Source organism: Triticum aestivum, chromosome 2A (assembly GCF_018294505.1).
Source record: "Triticum aestivum cultivar Chinese Spring chromosome 2A, IWGSC CS RefSeq v2.1, whole genome shotgun sequence".
Classification (NCBI taxonomy): Eukaryota; Viridiplantae; Streptophyta; class Magnoliopsida; order Poales; family Poaceae; genus Triticum; species Triticum aestivum.
Genome location: NC_057797.1, coordinates 578,765,725 through 578,781,458, shown reverse-complemented (window position 1 = coordinate 578,781,458; position 15,734 = coordinate 578,765,725). Strand labels below are relative to the sequence as shown.

Here is a 15,734-nt window from a genome sequence, read left to right as displayed (position 1 = left end):
GTGTCTTATATGAGCCTAAGCCTATCCATAATCCAACACTACTACTACTCCTACTAGTTTTGTTTGTGAGATGGGCAAAAACAATGATGCTTGGAAGCATATTCGTTGGATGCCCGTCCTATTATCCATCCCAAGAGGAAGAGGAACATTGTGCGTGGCGCACGAGGCCTGCTGCCGCCCGGCGGTGCGGACAAAAGCGGCCACCCAAACGGCTATAATTAGGCGGTTCGGGAGCGCAAACGCTCCAGACTCCTCCGCCTCCACGTTTAACCTCACTTCGTTCGTTGCGCAACGCGAGAAAATTACCCTCCTCTCTTCTCCTCCAGAGCCCCACCCCGGCACAGCACAGCACGGCCCGACCGAGACCCCCGTAACGGGAAGGGAAACGGCAGGGGCCTAAAGACCCCGAGGCCTCGAGCCACCCAACCAACCACCGGAGCGGAGCGGAGTCGGAGCCCCCCGCGCAGCGGCGCAGCTCCCCGCCGGCGATCGCTCGGTGGATTCCGGCGGCCCAAGCGCGCGCGTCTGCGTCGGCCCGCGCGCCTCCGTCGGCCCGCGCGCCATTGGAGGAGCCCCCGCCCCGTGCGCGGCTGCCTTGGAGTTGGAGGGGAATTGTTTCCAGTTCCCCGTCCCTTGCCTTGCTCTGGTGGCGGGTTCCTCCTCGCCGCCGCGATGCCCGAGGCCGGCCGCTACACCCACAAGAAGGACGACGGCATCTGCAACAGCGTCTGCGGCGAGGTGAGCCATTCCCCTTCCAGATCTGCCCTCTTCGCCGCGTTGGGTTGATTCCATGGCCCCCGAGATGCGTGCTTCCCTCATCGGGGTGCCCAGAGCATTAGGTCCGCGCCGCATGCTTGCTGCCTTGTACTGTACCTCGATTCGGCGTCGATGCGTGCTGCTGCTTTATTTTATTTTCCTGTGCTCCGATTTTCTGTTGGGATGCCGGTCGGAATTTGGTAGGATTGGGAGGAGCAGAGGAGGAGGCCCTCTGCTCTTCCATGCTTTTGCTTCGGATGATGAGGGGATATTGTTAGGTGGAGCCACGGAGTTCGGATTCTTCACGCCTTTTTGGAGGTAGAAGAATCTCGCGACGTGTCGGAATCGCGTGTTTTTGGGCTGCTATCCCCAACCGCGGCACTACTAAAATTTCTTGCGATGAGCAGGGGGCTTTTCTGCTTCTTTCTTCGTTCACGAGCGCTTTTGCTGTGAAAACTTCGTTGGCCTGCAAAATTGCAGGTTTAAGCTCGACTGTTCAACCCTAAAATTTGGTTAGGGAAAGGGGCAGCTTTCGGTTAGTTATCAGTACCGGTATGTCTGTAGCTAGTGTTCTTGTTGATAGCGCTGGTCTCGATTGTAGCTTGGACATTTTGATTTCCCACCGCTCCAGGTTCAGCTGTTGCTATCTTGCATAATCTTGCCAACCTCGCGCTTCATTATTTGTGACTGATGCTGTCCTTATCCTTTTGGATTCGTGCTTGTAGCTCTGGCGCTAGTTCTTCATTGGCTCGTTACTGTAGTAGTTTACTAGTTTTACACGCTGGTGGTCAGTTTCTGATGACCTTTTCATGCAACCTTTTATGGCTGTAGCATATCTTGTTGTGAAAAGGGAATGTTCCGCAACTGCTTTGGGAGGTTATATCCTTTTGGCAAGCAGGCTTTGGTTATTGCCGTGCAGGCATGTGTTTGTTCCTGCTTTAGGGATATAGACTTTACAGAGTATACATGTGTGTGCCTGAATTTTAAATGGTTGCCTCAAGTAGTTGTGCTAGGTCTTCAGTTTGTGTCGAGCGGTGGAAATGCTCTGGTGCTGTAGTAAGTTACCTTGTTCTTGCCGTTTTTAATGGCGTGATATGGTAACACCCTTTTGTCATCAGCAAGTGAAAAGTTGGATATCTGTGCTCACACATGAGCTTTTCAAGCCATTTTCCTTATACGCCTCTCCTCGAATGCAAAATTTCCTAATTCAGTAATTTAGTCTGTTATACCTCTGAACCAGAACAAACAGCATGCTCGTCTTCTGTTCCGTGCATCGACGAGTTGCAGGACAGTAGACCTGTTTTTCCTTGCATCTGAGTCTGTCCTCAAACGTGATTCACCAAATGATTCCCAATTACGTGTAATATTTCCTTGCATCTGAGTCTGTCCTCAAACGTGATTCACCAAATGATTCCCAATTACGTGTAATATTTCCTGATTATTTTTAGGTAAATTGCTCAGCTTAAAATATCCCACCGTCAAATTTATATTCAGTCATCTGTTTTGCTACCTCTGAACCTGAATGAACCGATGTTAAAACGCTCCTTCAGTTATGTGTACCACCAGCATATCATTGCCTGGTGTACTTATTTCCTTCATGAATTTACTTATGTCTATTATTGCTTTCTTATCTAATTTATTTATGAATTCATTCACTTGCAGCCCACCTCAAAGGCAGTTATGGCCATGTCAAGGCTCAAGTGTGCGCTTCGGGGGTTTGATTTTAGGGTACTTCTGGCTCTCTTGATTGGTGTGCCGCTGGTAATGTTAATGATATATGCGCATGGTCAGAAGGTCACATACTTCCTCCGGCCAATATGGGAATCTCCTCCCGAGCCTTTCAAGATAATCCCTCACTACTACAATGAGAATGTCACCATGGAGAACCTCTGCAAGTTACATGGGTGGAAAGTCCGGGAGACTCCACGCCGTGTGTTTGATGCTGTACTCTTCAGTAATGAGCTTGATATCCTTGAACTTCGTTGGAATGAACTCAGCCCCTATGTGTCAGAGTTCGTCCTGCTTGAGTCCAACTCAACTTTCACTGGCGTGGTAAAGCCACTCTACTTCAAGGAAAACCGCCATCGATTTAGGTTTGCTGAATCGCGGCTGACATATGGCACATATGGAGGAAGATTCATGAAGGGGGAAAATCCATTTGTTGAGGAGTCATTTCAGAGGGTTGCCCTGGATCAGCTCATTAGGATTGCAAGAATTGAAAATGACGACATATTGATCATGTCAGATGTTGATGAAATCCCAAGTGGCCACACCATCAATCTCTTAAGATGGTGTGACGACACTCCTAAGATACTCCATCTTCAGCTCAGGAATTATCTGTACTCGTTTGAGTTTTTTCTGGATGACAAGAGTTGGAGGGCGTCAATTCACAGATACGTATCTGGGAAGACAAGATATGCTCATTTTCGGCAGACAGATCAACTTCTTGCCGATTCAGGGTGGCACTGCAGTTTTTGTTTCCGGCACATCAGTGATTTTGCCTTCAAGATGAAAGCTTATAGCCATGTGGATAGGATCAGATTCAAGTACTTCCTGAACCCTGAGAGGATTCAAGATGTCATTTGCAGAGGGGCGGATCTTTTTGACATGCTTCCTGAAGAGTATACGTTCCAAGAAATCATTGCAAAGTTGGGCAACATTCCAAGCACATTCTCTGCTGTTCATCTTCCTAGTTATCTGCTTCAGAATTTTGACCGGTACCGTTATCTTCTCCCCGGGAACTGCAGGAGAGAAAGTGGCTAGGTTCTGTGGTTTACTTTGCAAGCTGTTGTGCATGGGTGCCACTGCCTAAGCTGCTTGAGTGGTTGGCTGTTGCAATTGCATCTGATATGATTGGCTAAGTTGGACGGTTGCTTGGGCTAGTGGTTATGGACAAGTTCATGATTTTGTGCCGTGTAATGGAACATTGGAGGATATGACAGCATAGCGCATGCTTGATCGTTACCTTCCCAGAAGAGCTCAACGGTGTATGCTTACCACCAGAAGTCATTGCCATTCATATTTCCTCCCTGATTGATGTGTAAACTCGAAGCTGTAATGGAGAAATGAACACTATGTGAGATTTCAGATTTATATGCTGTACAAGTGGCCTTACCGTGCAGATAATTACATATGCATGTGTTCATATTTTAAACCTTTTTGTGTTGATGGCACCGATGAAAATCTGATTTCCTGACTACTGGATTTTCTGATTCCCATCTTAAGAAGTTCTGGCTTCCAAGACTGTTTTGAAACTTAGGTGACCGGGTAAGTATCTGCATGTGTTCATATTTTAAACCTTTTTGTGTTGATGGCACCGATGAAAATCTGATTTCCTGACTACTGGATTTTCTGATTCCCATCTTAAGAAGTTCTGGCTTCCAAGACTGTTTTGAAACTTAGGTGACCGGGTAAGTACAACTTCAACATTTTGCAGCTGTGAACAGACTTGAAAGGTGCCGTGGCAAAAAAAAGTTGCAGGGAATCATCTATTCAGTTTTTCCCGTGCATGTTTTCCTGCCCCTTGTTTTCCCAAGTTATCGCTTTTGTGTTATGGGGTCTTGTAAAAGGTCTTGAAGGCTTCTTGCTGAACGAACCTCCTCAAGATGTTTGGTCATTCAGCATTTCGTGTTTGGTTCCAGTGAATCAATTATGCTCTGTTTGTCTTATTTGTTTGACACAGTTAACTCCATTGAGCCGGAATGTGCGAGTTTCCAAGTATCATGCAATAGGTTTCTTTGTGTATGGACTTTTTTTGTTCTGAAGTTTAAAACTGAAGGAATAATCCCTCAGTTGTTTACGAGTTGTGTTAAGTAGCAAGGGATTTGCACCTTTATAACGTGCTTCTGTTGAATTTTCATTATTTGTAGTACCAATACCTTATCTGAAGCTAAAGAACCTTTTTGTTTATGTTGTGGTACCAATACATTTTTCTAATCTAAATGTATAGTAGATTAAAGAATGGTGGTGTACCAAATCCTAATTGTGCATGTGGTTTAGGTATCTATTAACCTGCTGATCTTTTCAGAACTACGGCTTGCAGAGCTGCAAGTGTTTCATCTTCTGCCTAGAAATGCATAATTGCTTTCCCTGTCCGGTGTGTGGCAAATATGTTCCTGTCAGTGTTCGAATATTTTGCTAGGCAAATTTTAGTTTCTTTTTTGGATAATGCCAGGCAATTTTTAGTGGCGTGTTTCCTCCTTGTCCCTGTAGTTATGCTTGACTGGGGCCAAATTGGTTTGAAACTTGGTAGGTTCCTGTAGCTGAATACATTTGTGCTTTGAACGGTATCTAACTGCAGTGGTAGTCTTGCTCCACTGCTGGGGTTAATTTGCAACTTGTCGTGGGCTTGGCTGATCGAAAGTTACTGAGAAGCAATTATTTTATGAAGAATTAGTTTTGCAAATTACTTGTCTAAAACAACAATTGAATGAGAGACTCGATTATATCAAGTAGCGAAACAGAGGGAGTGATGATTAACAAACAATCTGTTAGAAGAACACTGGGACATGTCCTCCAAACTAGAAAGGGAAGAAAATGCAATACTCAGTTATCAGTTTATTACCATTTTGCTTTCTGTAATTCATTCATGTGCTTTTTATTATCAGTCGTTATTTTGTAGAGGATGACAAGTTTACCAGTTTAGGTAGCTTCTTCGTTCTTCGGTCTCTCTTTCTCCAGTCCTCCAGTCCTCAGTTGCTCCTTTTCACCAGTTTTAGTCTTTGTTTCTAATTTAATCTCTTGTAGCGCTTGTGTTATCAAGTTTATTGGTGCAGTATTTCAATAGTTTTGCCTCCAGTTTTGTCTTGTCAGTTGAGTTTTTCCTTTATTAGGTTTCTGTAGAAGGCCTTGAACAATATGTAACTGCAGCGGCAGTCTTGCTCCACCGCTGGGCCTAATATGCACCTTGTCGAGGGCCTGTTTTATCCTCAGTTTGTTACACTAGTTATTAGATAGCGACTCTTTACTAGTTGTAAGTTACTGAGAAGCAGTTATGTTATTGAGAATTAGTATTGCAAATTACCTGTCTAAAACAATGCATCGAATAACTGTAATCATCTCTCTCGCCGCACGTATATTATTCATCAGGGCGGAGGTCTGCTGTTCCGTCTCTGCCGTTCGTTCACCGGTTCTACTACTAGTAAGTAGCAACCTGCACGCAAGCCATGGCGAGACTTGACCACAGTGGCGTCAGGCCAAGTTGACTGGACTTTATCCACGCAGCCGCCCGTGGCTGTGCAGATGGAACAGGCAGTGGATTTGCCACGATTTCTTCTCGTGCTGTCTCGTCCGGCAGTACCAGCGAGCTAATGCCTCCCGCGAATCATTTCCATAGACCCAGCACAAGGGACTGTGCAGGCGTAGGGATACGTATGCAGTGAACAAAAAATTCAGTTTTACGACCAGAGGAGAAGGAAGTCTTGGTCTTGAGCGGGGACAAGTCAACGTAAGTGTCATGCCACCGTTAAATACATACATGTACTCCATGATGGTTATAAATACTTTTTCCGTTTAAAAAATCTTGTTCCTAAAATGGATGTATCTAACATCAAATTAGTGCTAGATACATTTATTATAAAAACAATTGTGGGACAAGTTTCTTCGAGTGGAGAGAGTAGCACATGTACTGGCAGCAGGTGTCCCATATCCTTAGCCAATTGATCCAACTCCTACCGTTCTTCCCCACAATGCCAGCCAAAAATACACTCAATAAACACCCCACAATAAAATAAAATACACCCAATACACAGCATCGAGCTTTTTTACGGACATAAAACAGTTTTTTTAGGGGGTAAACAAAACAGTTTTTAAAACAGAATGTGCAATTTCATTCGCAAAAGAAAACCCCGAACTATGCGCAAATGGAGCGCATCATACACACGAAGTCACCTGCTTAAATCCTCGCCTGGCAGATAAAAATGTGCTCGGCCTTAATGCACAGAGTGACGGGCAATTAATCGTTTTTAGGGTAAATGTCGCCGCTTTATTTTCTTAAATGAAGTTCGGAATCTCGTCGGTGATGGCATCCAAAATGCACTCTGGCGGTGATCCAAACCAAAACCTTATATAGTTCTTCTCCTACCCTTAACTTAACTAATTTATGTGCGGCAACATTTGCAGAACGTCTAAAACCCACGAGACTCTAAAAACAACAAAGCTTCGTAGCATGGTCTTGATCTCCTCTAGCCAAGGCCCTGAAGCAGGCAGGTTCTTCTCTGGATTGTTGATAGTTTGTACGAGAGCCTGGCTGTCCAGCTCGACGTGTACCCTCTGAGCATTAATTTCTGTCGCTACCAACAGAGCACGCTTGCAAGCCATAATCTCTGCTACTACCGGGTCAGCAGCCGTGGGGAAAAAGTGACATGCACTAGCGAGGAAGCCCCCGTTGTTAGGCCAACTCCACCGCACGACTCCAAACGGACGTCCGGATTGGCCGGATTTTGTCCCTTTGGAGCGCTGATGGGTTCGTCCGTGTCCGCCTTTGTCAGATGGGTCGTGCGTGCGCGCACCGCGCGGCCGCACCCCAAATCGTGTTCGGGGTGGACGTGAATAAAAGAAATATTAAAACTAAAATGAAATAACTAAAAAACTAAATAAACACATTTAAAAAAAACATAATATATATATAGGGGGCGGCCACAAAACGGCCCAGTTTCCACGGCCACTTAAAAGGCCCATTTTTCATAATTAACATATAAAACAAAATAAAAAAATGCCTCCGCCTCCCGCGCGCTCCTGCCGCGCCCGTCAGTGCCGTGGCCGTGGCCGTCTTCACTGGCCGCCGGTGTCATCGTCGTCGTCGCTGACGAGGTCGACGTACTCCGGCGGCGTCCACAGGTGGGCCGGAGGTGCGTGGTGGACGGGGGCGGGCTGGACGGCCGGAGCTGCCTGCACCACCTCCTCCCGTGGCGAGGCCTCCCGCTCCGGAGTGGGGCACCAGTTCACGCCCAGGTCGGCGGCCATCTCCGGCGCAGTGCACGACCAGCCCCACCCCTGGCCCAGGAGCTTCTCGAACGCGGGCGAGTCCTCCTCCATCGGCTCCTCCTTGGCGGCCGCCGTGACGGCCGCCAGCTGCAGCTCCGGGAAGGCGACGTCCCCGGCGGCAGAGAGGGCCATGGCCTCCTCCAGGCCGTCCCACTGCCGCCCGTCGTGCGTGTTCATGGAGTCGTCCATGACACGCTGCAGGAGACGGGCCTCCTCCTCCACTGTCATGCGAGGAGGGGGAGGGGCGACGGAGACGGGGAAGGCGACGGCGTGGGCGTCAGGCCACGCACCCGCGTACGCCCGCGCGGCTCTGCACGTGGCCTCCGCGGCCCCGACACGGTGCCGGCGAAGTAGGACGCGCGCCGCACGTCGTGCTCGTCCTGGAGCCATGTGTCCCAGAGCGGCGAGTCGGGGGCATACCTGTGATCGTAGTACAGGTCGTCGGGGAGGAGGTGGCGGCGGCGGTTGATCTCATCGCGCCGTGCACGGCCGGTCGCCGGCACTGGCGGGATGGGGACCCGGTCCGCGGAGAGGTGCCACCCGTTGGGGAGGTGGGCGTCGCTCCACGGGACCGGCGTCCTCGTCTCCCAGTACCTCCGGCACACGTCCGCGCAGATGTACTGCCGGTCGCGCTCGCCGGAGGGCCTAGGGGCAATGGTGAAGGGGGCCGGCGCGGGGGCTCGACGGGAGGAGTGCGGCGGTGGAGCGGGGGCCCGACGGGAGGAGCGCGACGGAGACGCAGGCTCCTCCTTCTTCACGGAGGCGCGGCGGCGCCCCGAGGAGGAGCCGGCCTCGCGGTCGTGCTTGCCCTTGCCGTTCCAGAAGCCCATGGCGAGGTGGGCGGCCGGCGAGCTCGAGGAGGAGTCAGGCTAGGGTTTCTGCGCTGTCGGGGTTCGAGGAGGCCGCTGGGTGGCGTGGGGCAGTGTGGACGATGACCCGTCCACGCTTCCCACTTAAAGAAGGACGGCGACCGCTCGACGTGAGGATGACAGGTGGGGCCGCCCGCTCGTGCGCATTGATTTGGGTGGGTGGGAGGTGGGTGGCCGCCTGCCACGCGGCCCCGACGCGGACGAGCGCGCGTCCGTTTGATGTCACCCGGCGCAAGTTTGCGCTCGAAATGGGTCAGACCGGACACAAAACGGACAAGATGGGTCCGGGCCGTCGCGCGCTGGGCCGCCTCCTTTGTCCCTTTTACCCCAAACGGACGGGGCCGGATAGGATAGGGTCGCGCGATGGAGTTGGCCTTATCGCGGAGCACAACACCGCCTCCTCCCTTTCCACCATGCCGTGATGTTGCACCATCAGCGTTTGCTTTGAACCACCCGTCATCTGGCGCATGCCATCTTTGAATAATAGCAGGTTTGGTCCGCTTGTCTGGCTTCCCATGAACTTTCCTTCAATCCTTCACAAACAAACGAACTCGTTCTATGATTTCATGTGGAGCATCAATACATTTTCCATTCTTTGTGTCGTTGCGGGCCAACCAAAGGCAATTAATTGTTGGTTTAAACACAAAGGATGGTTTTTCTCAAAAAAAAAAAACAAGCAAAGGATGCCGTAAAGGAAAAATCAAACACACATAACCTTTTTTTTTCTTGGACACAAAGGGATCGGCAAGACTAGAGGGGCGACTCGCTAGTCACCTCTGCCCGCTCCATCTCTCACTGTACATGTTTACGCGTGGTTCCATGTTTGGGGCAAGGCAACACGTTGTGCCCAAGTGTGTTCAAACCTTGTTTGCCTTGGAGAGGAAGATTAGGGGGGCAAGGGGCAGGGGCAGCCGGCTTGAACCATTGGACGCTTTGGTGAGGCAAATTTGATAAATTTGATATGTGGACGAAATCAAATCACAAAATGAACTGCTCGTGAAAGTATTTCACGCAGGTGATATTTTTGTGTGACGCCCGACATGAAGGCGTCACACTACATTGTGCAATTCCTCACAGATAGGCGCTACGCGCCTGGCCAACGTTGCACCCCAAACTGCCTAAAAATTGCTAAGTCATTGTGCAGAGCCTACGAGCTAGGCGCTGCACTGTATAGTGTGGCGCCTAGCTCTCAGGCGCTGCACTAGTGGTTGCACTACAAAATGAAGCAACCACTAGTGCAACGCCTAGAAGCTAGGCGCTACACTGTATAGTGTGGCGCCGGCTCTTAGGCGCTGCACACTGACTTTATAATTTTCGGATCACATGGGTGCGATGTTGGCCAGGCTTGTAGCGCCTATCTGTGAGGCGTTGCACAGTGCAGTGTGACGTCTTCGTGTCGGGCGTCACACAAAAAGATCAGCCAAGTGAAATAGTTTCACGGATAGTTCATTCTGTGATTTGATTTTGTCCATGGATCAAATTTGTCAATTTTGCTCTTTGGTGATGTGACGGCAATACAATGCAAGAAACAATCCCCAGCCCCCTCTCACTAGGGGCTGGCCGTGGATGCCGATGCCGACCGAGACCGGGTATACTAGGGAAGGCTGGTCCGGGGGCGGCCTGCTGCTGTGCATTCCTCTGATAGGCCGTATCCATTTCCATGCCGTTTCGAAATCTTGTTGGCAAGTTTGCCAGATCTAAAAAGCAGATTTTGTAATACAGTTTGACCAGGAGAAGACCCGTGCACATACTACATAGTACTAGTACATGAAGAAAATCTTGACAAGATTCTTCCTGAGTTCGGCAAAGCAGTAATCCCAAATATAATACGTACTAGTGGATACTACTTCCTCGTATCTAAAAGGGGCAACATATGCCCTGAAAACCAGAATCAGGTAAAATTTGAAAAGTTCACTTTCTCAGCGTTGGATGGGCAACGGTTGGGGTTGGCTCAGATCAGGGCAGGCCAACCCATTCACTTCTGTGCGCTTTTTTACGGCGAGACCGTGTGAAATCGCCACGCTCTTGTTTGGTGCCCTCTGTCTCCTTCGTCCTCTTGACTTGGACTGGCTGCGTTCCTGAGATCGAATCCATGGAGGCTGAACCATGATGATGCTGACACTCAACTCATATGAAAGGCTTCACATAGAAGACATGTTCGCCTACCTGATCGAACCAATGTAGTAGTACAACTGAACAAGATTGCAGAACAAATCAGTTTTATTTGGACCAAGGGAGTCGTACGCCGGACACTAATGGAGGGCTTTTCTGCGAGCGGGTTGTGCAAAGTCTTGTTTCACTGGAGTGGATCATCCTCTCGCTTACCACAAAACGCACCGCAAAGCACTCTCGTTTTAGGGTTAGTGCAGAGTGCTGATCGCACAAAGCGTATAGGAAAAGTTTCCTCTCGTAGAAAAGAGTCTAAGAGCAAGGAGGGCAAGCCGAGTCCACGCCGAGCCCAGTCCTCCACACACACAGAGAGAGAGAGAGGGGGAGGAGGCTTGTTTGCTGCGCTGGGGAAAACGATTTGGAGAGAGAGAGAGAGAGAGAGAGAGAGAGAGAGAGAGAGAGAGAGGGGAGAGGGAGGGAGGAGGCTTGTTTGCTGCGCACGATTTGGACAGGCGCGCTGGTCACGGTGCGCGTCTTCTTGCCCCTCGCCTATTTAAGGGCGCGCGCATCGGAGGCTTGGACACTCCCATCTCTCTCTTCCCCCCTCACCACTCTGCTCTCAGGTGTCTCACCACCGTTCCCGAGCCTCCGCAGCGCAGCCGGGCGCCCGCCATGGCAGAGTAAGTGAGCCGCGTCTGGACTCTTCTGCTTCTCCTCTCGACTCGGTCTCTCTCTCTCTCTCTGCTGCTCGGGTGATTTTTTTTCACACGCGGTTTGGGGTGTTATCTGCTTCTGTGTTGCGAGGGGGCTGGGGATTTTGATGGTGTGGGAGGGTTTCGGCTTTGATTCAGAGAGGCGTCGCGGCTGATCGGCGAGCGGTGGATTCTGGTGCGTGGAGCGTGGTTCTGGAGGAGAACGGAGGGGGCCAATGCTCCTCCGGAGCTTGAGCGCGCGGCAGAGGAGGTGTCAGTCTGACGGAGCAAACGCGCGCGAGATCGTCGGAGAGCAGACCGGTGTAACGCGGCCGACGCGATTCCGGCCAGTTTCCTCTTCCCCTCGTTGGTCGCTACAGTGGCAGGCAGTGCTGGGGTTTTTGGCTTTGGGACAGTTTGTGGTGCTGGAGGAGCCTTCCTCCCGAAGGAAGCACAGGAGTTCTGAAAAAAAAAGACCGAAACAGAGGAGGGTAACGCCGCCGCGCCGCCGTCGTGAATCCGGCCTGCTTCTACCTGTCGGTGCAGGGGCTTCGCGGTGTGCTTGAATTGGTGCTGGAGGAGGAGGGACCAACCTCTCGGACTCGGAGGAAGCAGAGAAGGGCTCTGTTCAGTTCCGTTCTGTTCTTTGAAGTAGAGACTGATCTGAGTCTGATCTCGTGGTGCTCTCCGGTCGAACCTGTCTGTCTCGTGGTCATCTCGTGCTGCTCCACTTCATATGGTAGACATTGCTGATTTGCGTTTGCTTGCAGTGACACAAAAATGACAGCTACAGGTTTCAGGGGGGCGTCATGAATCAAAGTGTTTCTCGCTGGAAACTGTCGATTGCATTCTGCCAATGTGAATATCTGATCATGATTGGACATGTTGTCACCAAGTGCATGTTGCTTAAATCACTGGCTCTTCAGATCAATCAACGGGCATGCCCTGCATCAGGCTCCTCTTTCTTCAGAAACTGAGATCGGTGATCTGTATTTGTCTCTGGCTACATACGTTGAAAATAGAAATGCAGGGCAAAAGATCTGCAAACAAGTGCTAATCTATCAAATTTATCATAATTAGCACATAACTAATTATCTTCATTCCTAGGATTTTTCTCCGAGTTAGTGAACATGACCATTCTTGACTACCCCCTCCGTCCCATAATATAACATGTTTTTGCAAGCTGTTTTAGTTTGTAAAAACGCCTTATATTATGGGACCGAGGGTGTAGTTGGCTTTAAATCTGTTCACCGCAATTAATATCCTATGACTGAACATAGAAATTCAGATAGATGTCTATGTGTACAAATCCGTTCATATATTCCCATTTAGTCTAGTTGCAACATTGTGAATCTAAAAAAAGGCAGATAGCTTTTTGTTGACACAAGTGGGGTCTCTACCATACACCAGTAATTAAATTATTTATCTGCTAGCCTAGGCATCAAACGATGCTTCCAAAAATAGATTTATCTCACACGTTTCTACTTTAGGCCATTCATTGTTACTGGCAAGATAATTGCTACGATGATAAGAAACGGGGAATTGGTTCCAGAAGCAGGGATGGAGTGCCCAAACTGCGAACGTCGCATTGATAATAGTGATGTAAGTACCATTAACTATTTAATATGACTGTTTCATTTACTTTTATGCCCCTCTGTTTCCAAATAGTGGTATGGTGGTCTTTTCTTCCTCTTGGTTAAAGTGTAAAATGCTGAACCCTCATGTCTTCATATTGCAGGTTTCATCACAGTGGCCAGGACTCCCTATTGGTGTTAAATTTGATCCAACGGATCTTGAACTGCTTGGACATTTAGAAGGCAAGATTGGCAGGGCAGTGTCCCATGTACTAATAGATGATTTTATTCCAACCATAGAGATGGCGGAAGGAATCTGCTACACACATCCGGAAAATCTCCCTGGTACATGATTCGTATTTTGGAATTGTTATCAGGGCTTTCTGAATTAGAAAGTTAGCTCATACTACGCAGAGTAAGTGTTCGTTAGCTAATTCATATAAGTCTGCAGGTGTCAAATTAGACGGGATCGCCAGTCACTTCTTCCACAAAATATGCAATGCCTATGATGTTGGCACACGCAAGCGTCGCAAGATTAGCAGCAACGACTACAATGTTTGTGATGAGAATCTCAGATGGCACAAGACTGGAAAATCTAGACATATCTTAAATAATAACGGTGACATAAAAGGGTGGAAGAAAATAATGGTTCTTAGGAAAGGAGGTGCCAAGGCAGAAAAGACTAATTGGACGATGCATCAGTATCACCTTGGGGTAGATGAAAATGAAAAGGACGGGGAGCTTGTTGTTTGCAAAGTCTTCTTTCAGTTGCCGTCAGAGAAAGCTGGGCAGTCTGCAATGCTCGCTGTTAATGAAGAATCCGATTCATTTGCTGGGAAAATCGATCCTACAACCCCAATGACATACCCTCTGCAGCCTTGTCGCCCAAACGGTAGTCCATCCGAAACCGAGCAGAATCAGGTAAATCTTCATTGGCCAATGAAACTATCATCAACTTTGTGTGAAAGGTTTTGTCTAATTTTATTGATGGACCAGGCGAAGCTTCAGTTTATCTATATCTATCAAATAAAATCCTATGTAGACTCAGATAAACTCTGTTTATAGGACTGTAGGGTATTGACTTGAACAAAGCCTTGCAATACTAGGATCCCTCCATCTGAACAATTCCTTCCTCAACTGTAGGTTTCATGTAGTACAGATGCTATACTGCACAAAAATAATTAGATACTCCTACTAGACAGGAGAATTTTCTCTGCTTGCAAGAGTGCATCCAACAGTCTCAGAAATATATCAGAAGCTTTTAGGTCCTTATAAAGATCCATGTATCACAAATAGTCATGTTTGCAAAAAAAAAAAAAACTTTCTGATTCCTTCACTATAGGATTCAATACATAATCGATCCTGATTACTACAATAAATCTCTGAGCTTGTGTGTCAAGCTTTTCATGAACCCAAATCACATCTTGAATAGGACACACAGTTTACCTGTTCTGCTGCCAAGATAACCCCCTCAAGTTATCCCTTTTTCGTCCAAACTTAATAATATTGTGCATATACTGAGCACAGCAGTCAGCACTTAGCAGATTATGTCACCTTCATTTCACTGTCATTCATGTTACGTGACAGGAGGAGGAAGAGTTCCGCCTATCTGCTGTCCGGGGAGCCGCGGAATGGCTCGCCGGAACCTCGTCGCATGCCTTTGATGAACACCCGTCACGCGGCAGAACCCCGGACGCTGCCTACCCTGAGAAGCAGCATCTGCTTCTTGTTGACACGGACGCGCTCCAAGGGTTCCCCCACCTCGGAGCGTCTCCGCACTTCTCCTCTCTGGCCGTAAGCGCTGCCGCGTTCATCATGCTCGTTTCGTTTCGCGGTGCATATTTCTCATGGCTCATCTCCTTATCTCGTGTGTGTTTACGGCAGGACATGCAGCTTGACTCGCTGGATAGCTTCAACAGCTGGCTGGAGCACATGTAGCATAACGCGTCGAGGAAGTTTTTATTTATTTTTAAACGGAGGCCAAACTCATCGAGGAGGGGTTCTGAAGTAGGGGCGCAACGCGAAGAGGCTGGTTTTTTCTCGTGATGTACTTATGTTGTACTCCCTCCGTTCCGAATTATTTGTCACAGATATGGATGTATCTAGATGTATTTTAGTTCTAAATACATCCATTTCTCCGACGAATAATTTGAAACGGAGGGAGTACTATATCTGTGTATGTATGACGGATCTCAGAAAATTTTGTATATATGATCCTTCTTTTTTAGAAAAGGGGGATCTCCCCGGCCTCTGCATTGGAAAGATGCATACGGCCACCTTTATTAACAAGCAAATAGGTTTAATATAAGTCTAAAAGTCTCGAACAAAGCTACTCACAGGGAGCTAAGGAACAAAAATAGATGCCATAGCCGGCTAGCAAAAGATAGATAGGAAAACTAATTGCCTATCCTATTACGTGACCGCCATCCAAACCGGCTGAAAATATCCCGTGCTACCATCTCCCATCGGATAGATCCAGTAACCAAACACTCCCTGGCCTCCGTCGGAGTGAGTAATGACCACATACGGATCAAAGCAGTGGCTCGGAATATAACCTGCAAAAAATGAGTAGTTGTTGTTCTGTTAAATACCAAATCATTTCTGCAATTTCAGATAGCCCATAATAACACACATACTCTTACACGAATGTGTCTCGCTGTTTGGGACTCAATCCCATCCAACCACGTCCCAAATAACGTGTTTATATTATGTGGAGGAGTAATATTAAAGGCTATGTTCACTGATTGCCA

At 48.4% G+C, this 15,734-nt stretch overlaps 2 protein-coding genes across 2 annotated transcripts; both read left to right on the top strand.

Moving 5' to 3' along the window:
- Positions 1 to 545: 545 nt before the first annotated feature.
- On the top strand, positions 546 to 3,910 carry LOC123189530 (beta-1,4-mannosyl-glycoprotein 4-beta-N-acetylglucosaminyltransferase; the record flags this gene model as incomplete). The annotated part of the gene is given in 2 exon segments (XM_044601966.1): positions 546 to 738; positions 2,419 to 3,910. Coding segments are annotated over 2 exon segments (1,167 nt in total). The 3' UTR covers positions 3,520 to 3,910.
- A 7,396-nt stretch (positions 3,911 to 11,306) lies between these two features.
- Positions 11,307 to 15,155, top strand: LOC123185618 (SUPPRESSOR OF GAMMA RESPONSE 1). The gene is made up of 6 exons (XM_044597472.1): positions 11,307 to 11,398; positions 12,901 to 13,012; positions 13,149 to 13,329; positions 13,436 to 13,905; positions 14,572 to 14,778; positions 14,869 to 15,155. The coding sequence occupies exons 1-6, from the start codon at positions 11,391 to 11,393 to the stop codon at positions 14,920 to 14,922; spliced, it is 1,032 nt and encodes a 343-aa protein (XP_044453407.1). The 5' UTR covers positions 11,307 to 11,390; the 3' UTR covers positions 14,923 to 15,155.
- The last annotated feature ends 579 nt before the right edge of the window (positions 15,156 to 15,734 follow it).

Coding starts and splice junctions, on each gene's coding strand:
- LOC123185618 (XM_044597472.1), top strand. Junction 13,906..14,571: donor CCGAAACCGAGCAGAATCAG/GTAAATCTTCAT, acceptor GTTACGTGACAG/GAGGAGGAAGAGTTCCGCCT. Junction 14,779..14,868: donor CGCACTTCTCCTCTCTGGCC/GTAAGCGCTGCC, acceptor TGTTTACGGCAG/GACATGCAGCTTGACTCGCT.